Source organism: Myotis davidii, unplaced genomic scaffold, assembly GCF_000327345.1.
Source record: "Myotis davidii unplaced genomic scaffold, ASM32734v1 scaffold3578, whole genome shotgun sequence".
Classification (NCBI taxonomy): Eukaryota; Metazoa; Chordata; class Mammalia; order Chiroptera; family Vespertilionidae; genus Myotis; species Myotis davidii.
This window is the reverse complement of record NW_006289094.1, coordinates 682,219-688,212: the sequence shown is the minus strand read 5'-3', so window position 1 is coordinate 688,212 and position 5,994 is coordinate 682,219. Positions and strand designations below refer to the sequence as shown.

The 5,994-nt window shown below is 65.5% G+C and overlaps 2 protein-coding genes across 3 annotated transcripts in view; both read right to left on the bottom strand.

Annotated features, from left to right (window-relative positions):
* Nucleotides 1–495: 495 nt before the first annotated feature.
* Nucleotides 496–5,994, bottom strand: part of PNPLA2 (patatin like phospholipase domain containing 2) — a gene marked incomplete at its 5' end in the record, with an annotated part of 16,026 nt that continues 10,527 nt past the window's right edge. The window contains one exon of the mRNA XM_015562401.1: nt 496–583. Within this exon, the coding sequence (XP_015417887.1) occupies nt 511–583 (73 nt within the window). The remainder of the gene's footprint in view (nt 584–5,994) is intronic.
* CD151 (CD151 molecule (Raph blood group)) lies at nt 1,979–5,906 on the bottom strand. 2 transcript variants are annotated; one of them, XM_015562409.1, is made up of 8 exons: nt 5,655–5,906; nt 4,496–4,628; nt 4,149–4,340; nt 3,788–3,862; nt 3,323–3,427; nt 3,070–3,228; nt 2,894–2,980; nt 1,979–2,807 (listed from the first exon to the last, which is right to left on the bottom strand). In XM_015562409.1, the coding sequence occupies exons 2-8, from the start codon at nt 4,577–4,579 to the stop codon at nt 2,748–2,750; spliced, it is 762 nt and encodes a 253-aa protein (XP_015417895.1). In that variant the 5' UTR covers nt 4,580–4,628; nt 5,655–5,906; the 3' UTR covers nt 1,979–2,747. The 2 variants fall into 2 exon arrangements, with proteins under 2 accessions (XP_015417895.1, XP_006761426.1); XM_006761363.2 differs by having other exon boundaries at nt 4,496–4,586; nt 5,655–5,905.

Sequence of the window (5,994 nt, the reverse complement as noted above, 5' to 3'; positions counted from 1 at the left end):
CGGGGCCGAGGAGGTGGGGCAGTGGCCTAGGGCTGCCGGGCAGGCGGCGCACACCGACCCCAGGTGACCTGCGTGGACTGTCAGCCCCAGAGCCCAGCCCCGCTCTCGGGAAAGCGTCATTCCCCCTCCCGCTGCAGTTTGGGGGACGGAGGGAGTCGGGCATCAAGCCACTGGCGGTGGGGGCTTCTAGGTGCCCTCTGACCAGTCAGGGCGCGCCTCCTCCCTGTCCACCTGCTCCCTGACCTCTCCGCTGTGGGCCCCCCAGGCCCCGCAAGCCCCCTTGTCTTCTGGGAGTAGGACAGCTTCCTGAGACGGAGCTGCCATCGCGAGGCCCCGCAGCACAGTTACCCGTGCCCGTCCGCCCGCCCCTGTTCCCCACTCACCTCGCCGTTGGCCACTGTGCGGACGCCAGGTCCTGGTCACATCTGGGGGCCTGGGGTGTGCCAGCCCGCGCAGGCTCTCAGTGCGGTGTGAGGAGAACGGGGGAGCCATGGATGGGAGGTGTTTGCACTAGACCCCGAGGAGGATGCTGGGGTGCCCAGGACCCCTCCCTGCGAGCTGAGCACCGGCGAGGACCTCCAGCCTGGGCTCCCGTTTCCCATCCCCGCACATTGAGGCCAACGGAGTGAGAGTTTTCTGGAGGCCTCGAGGGTGAATGGTCTGGGTCCCAGGGACATTGGGGGCTCTTACTGGCTTGGGACATGGCCGCGGTGGCTCTCTAGAGAGACCGTCCTCTCCTGCCCACAGGGACGCCCTGGACGCGCTGGGCCTGAAGCGTTACTGCTGCCGCCGCATGCTGCTGGCCCACGTGGACCTCATCGAGAAGCTGCTCAACTACGCGCCCCTGGAGAAGTGACCGCGCCACCCGCGGTGGGGACCCCGGCATGTCTGGCCTGAGACCCTTCCGCTGAGGCGTGGGCAGCCGGAAGCAGTGCTGCCCGCAGCCGTGCAGATGTTTGTCTCCTGCTCCGGAAGGAACCGCCCAATAAAGGTCTTTGCAGAACCACGTGGAGGTCCTCACTGTGTCTGGCTTTGTGGGACCCACCGCCACCCGCGTACCTGTGTTCTGCCTCTGTGCCGAGGCCTCGTGGGGGTGAATGTGGGCCCTCACTGCCTGGGAGGGGGGAGAGCCATCCCCATGGCAGCCACTTGGCCTGGGGTGTCTCTCTCAGGAAGGGGGTGCTCTCACAGCCCCACAAAGGCGCGGACACTGGCACCCCACCCCTATGTTCTGGGTGCTGGTCAGGTTGAGGGCAGAGCTCCCTGCATCCTCTCTCCCAGGATTTAAAGGATCGGGAACAGAGTGCCTGCTGCGGTCACATCCTGAGGTCCTGCTGCCAAAAGCTCCCAGGCTGCACCCAAGCTCAGTAGCCCCCCTCCCCGCCCCCTGCCCAAGTTCCTGCAGAGGGAGGTCAGCACCTGGTCGCCTCAACCAGGCCTGAGACCCCCCCCACCCCAGCAGGTCACAGGTGGCCCTGATGAGGCTCTGCTGGCTGTCGGGGCTGCCCGAGCCCTGGGCATTAGCCTGGACTCCCGGGTGCCAGCCAGAAGAGCCGTTCCCCGGGGAGGGGCAGATGGGCCCTGATGCCCTGGCCAGCAGAACGCAGAAGCCAGCTTCAGAGCCAGGGAGGCAGCCTTCTCCAGCCCCGTTGCCCAGGCATCTGAGAAGGTCTGCCCAGGGGCGGACAGCCCAAGCCTTGGGGACGGCCATTGGGCAGAGGGGTGCACATCCTGCCAGACCCCAGGCCTCACAGCTCTCCAGCCCGGGTCACAGCTGCACCACCATCTTCCCAGAGGTGTGAGGTTCTACTGGGCCTGTGCTCAGCTGTCCCTGCCATTGGTCCCCTCGAGTCCGGTCAGACTCAGCTCGCACCGGCTGCCCTGGGCCCCAGATCTGCCCTCTTTGTGGCCATGGGTGGCGGATCCGTCCTCCCTGCTGGACGTGAGGGCTCAGGACCAGAACCATCAGTACCGTAAGCACCTGTGTATCCACACGTTTATTGAGCACCTGCTGTGTGCAGGGCAGGTCTAGTCATACAGCAGTGAGTACATACCCCCAGCCCCTGCCCCGGGGGAGGGAGACAGCAGTGAACGTCGCGGCCTTTTTGGTGATGGGGAGAGCAGCAGGAAGACAGCGGGGGGCTCAGCAGAGGGTGGCTGGGACCGGAGGTCAGCAGAAGCACAGGACCTGGAGGTGGCACTGCGACCTGGTGGCAAGCACACGGAGCTCCTCACCTGCCGCCAATCCACACCCCCCTGCACCTACCCCAGCGTCACCCCTCCCAGGCCTGCCCCCACCACTATGTGGGGTGTGTCCAAGGGTCTGGGAGCACCATAGGGTGGGCCAACCCAGCCCCTCCAACTAAGCACAGGCACCAGGGAGTCCCGTGAGGTGCCATAACCTCCCCTCCAAGGGAAGTGGCCTGCAGGGGGGAGACTTTATGACAGAACCCAGGCCCCCACATAAGCAGAAATGCTGGGTCCCCTCAACTGCAGGGGGGGTCCCTGCCTCAGGATTGGCATGCAGCAAAAGGCACTTGAAGCTCGCTCTGGGGATGGGGGTCCCCAGAGGTCACGGTGATGGCACGTTGGTGGGGGCACGGGCATGAGAACACAAACTCCCTGGCAAAGGGGCAGCGGGGAGGGAGAGGCACCCGGGGACCCCAGCTCCCTGGCCGTCAGTAGTATCCGCTCAGTAGTCACTCCGGGGAGCTGTGCACAGTGCCCAGCGGGCGGCCGTGGGCGGGTCAGTAGTGCTCCAGCTTCAGGCTCTTGTACAGGCAGCAGGTGAAGATCATGCCGAACACCTGTGGTGTGGAGCCGGCATGAGTGGGCCCCGCCCGCCACCCAGTGTCCCCGCACCCGCTTGGGCCCTCCCTGCCCAGGCCCGCACCTGCACACAGGCGATGCCAAGGCCCACGGCCCCGATGATCCTCAGATGCTCCTGGATGAAGGTCTCCAGCTTGGTGATGCAGCCGCCCTGAGGGGGTAGGAGGGGGGGGCACTGAAGATGGGCAGGTCCCCCACACCCAGCACCCCTCACCTGGTGCCCAGGCCCCACCCACCTACCTCCACCTTGTAGATGTTGGAGGCGTGGACCCGCTGACCACAGTGGGTCACCACCGTCTTGCAGCAGCTGTCGGGGACCAGGCGGCCACCGGCCTCCCCAGAGCGGATCCACTCGCTGTCCTGCCAGTCCTGGGAGTTGTTGCTGCCACAGCAGTGGAACTGCATGGAGAAGGCGGCAGGGCTGAGCGCCCGCCCCACCCACCCCGCGGGCTCCCTCAAGGTTCCAGAGAGGCCCCCCGACCCACCCACCAACCTCCTGCTGCAGCTTGTCCACGGCACTGGTCACGCCCTCGTGGCCTGGCTGGTGGTACCGCTTGGTCATGGTGTCCTTCAGGTTCTCCTTGAGCTCCGCGTTCAGCTGGGGGCAAGGTGGTGATAACCTCAGCCACTGACTAAGACCCTCCGAGGGGGGCAGACGCGGAGAGGTATGTGGAGGACTGGCGGGGGCAGGCTCAGGTGCTGGCTGAGGAGGGGGTCAGGTGGGCTGGGAGAATCCCCCAGGGGAGCCTGGGGAGGGGGTGGGGCAGGGACGGAGCTCCAGATCCTAGGATCACCTGCTTTCCCCCACGAGCCCCTGCAGTGTACCCTACCCCCTGCGACCCAGCCCTCACCTCCAGGGCCTGACGCACAATGGTCAGCTCTGGAGCTCGGGGGTCTGTGTGTGCGTGTGCGTGTCCCTGTGTGTGTGCATCCCTGTGTGGCCTGTCCATCCCCTCACCTGCTGGTAGTAGACGTAGGCCAGGATGCCGGCAACAATCTCCAGCAGGAAGATGATGAGGAGCAGGATGAAGTACTGGGCAGGGAAGGGCGCAGTGAGCAGGGGCACAGACACCCCATCCACGAGTTGCCACCCTCAGCTCCCAGTGGTCACAGAGTGAAGGCTCCCCTCAGAGCGGGTGTCGTCCCCCACTGGGGGCTCACAGGGGGGCTGGGCAGGTGGGAGGGACACCCCCGGCGAACACAGCAGAGGCGATCCTGCGGTGTCACACTCGACTCCCCTCAGTCCCTTCTCCCCCAGACAGCGGGGGGAGGCCCCACACAGGGACCCCCGCCCCCAGTGCCAGCGGCGCCCTGCTGACCGGGCGCAGCAGATTCCGCCGCTCCTTGAAGGTGGCACAGCAGCCCAGGAGACCGGTCACCATGACAACAACGCCAGCCACCACCAGGATGTAGGCTGTGGCCAGGTAGGTATTCGAGGCCAGCAGGCTGATGTAGTCACTCTTCAGGGCCAGCGTCCAGATGCCCACGGCCATGACGGCCAGACCAGCCAGCTGCGGGCACACCGGTCGGTCCCCACGTGAGCCCAAGACCAGGACCCCTTTTGAGGACCAGCCCCAACCAGCCCCTCCAACTAAGCACGGGCAGAGGGAGGCCCCGAGGTGCCATAACCTCCCTGAAGGGTCGGGGAGGCAGTGCCGGGCCTCACCCAGAAGCAGCAGTTGAAGGTGAACAGCAGGTACTTGAGGCAGACGGTGCCGCACGTGGTCTTCTTCTCGCTGAACTCGCCCATCCTGGTGCTGGGAGGCAGGGGGTCAGAGAGCCCTCACCACTGGGCCTGACTGGGAGGACAGCCAGACACCAGAGGGGACAAAGGGAGGGATCCGATGCCCAAGCAACCACTGACCCTGGGAACCAAGACACTTCGCAGGAGGTGGGTCAGGGGACCCCATTGCAACCAGGGAAAATGCCTGCTGCCCCCAGCCCTAGAGGGCGGGAGGGCCTGGCTTCCCTGACCAGACCCCTGGGCACAGAGGACCCCCAACCACCAGCGGCTGACTCACCCCCACTGGCAGCCAGGGTAGGAAGCCCCAGGGGGCACCTTGTGGTGAGCTCATGCAGGCCCCGCCCCCCCCACCCCACCCCAGCATTCCCCAGGCCCCATGTCACAGGCTGGCTGGGGCCTACCCACAGCTGCCAGAGGGGGGGAGGCCACTCAGAGACAGACTGGCCTACCCTTACTAGCCATGTGGCCTAGGGAAAGCCCCTCAGGCTTCTGTTAAAGGCCAGACCTTCCCTCCTTCCTCCAGAAAGAGTGGGCACTGTGGCCCTGGCCGGTTGCTCAGTGGTTAGACCGTCAGCCCAGGGACCAAAGGGTCTCGGGTTTGATTCCCAGTCAAGGGCACGTACCTCTGTTGTGGGTTCCCCAGCTCAGTAGGGGCCTGTGCCGGAGGCAACCAATCCATGTGTTGGTCTCACATCGATGCTTCTCTCTCTCTCCCCCTCCTCCCTCCCTTCCATTCTCTCTAGAAATCATTGGGGAAAATGTCTTCGGGTGAGGATTTTAAAAAAGAAAAAAAGAGTGGGCACTGTGGAGGATCCAGGCAGGCAGAGCAGGCAGACCCCCCCACCCCAGACCTCGGTTTCCTCATTACTGGAAAGGGGACAGACAGGCACACTAACCCCAGTGAGAAGAGCAGCCACAGGCCGTCCTCAGAGGCACCCCGGCCAGGAACTGCAGCCGCTCTGTAGGGCGGTGACTACACTGGGGGCGCAGGGAGGCTGTGGGACAGACGGCGGTGCCCGGGGCCACTTTTCCAGACACAGCAACTCCCACAGCCAGACTCACCGCCCCACCCAGCACTCACCTGGCTGGCAGGAATGGCTCCCGTAAGACAGGTGGACAGCTCCCCAGAAGGACCCACTAGAAGGGCAGCGACAGGTCAGAGGGCTGCCCCAGCTCCTGCGGCTGGCTGCCCCAGGCGCCGGCTTCCAGAGGAGGCACAACTCACTCCCAGCAGCAGCCAGGGGAGCGGCCAGTATTTTGGTCTGAGCCAGGGAGGGGCAGGGCAGAGGACATTTCTGGACAGTGCGATCCTGCTAGGAGCCTCACGCCTCCTCCCAGCACCCCACCCCGGGCCTTGGCGCCAACCTGCCCCTGCCCCCTCCCCCACCAGCAGCGGTGCCTCTGCCTGGGAAGCACAGCAG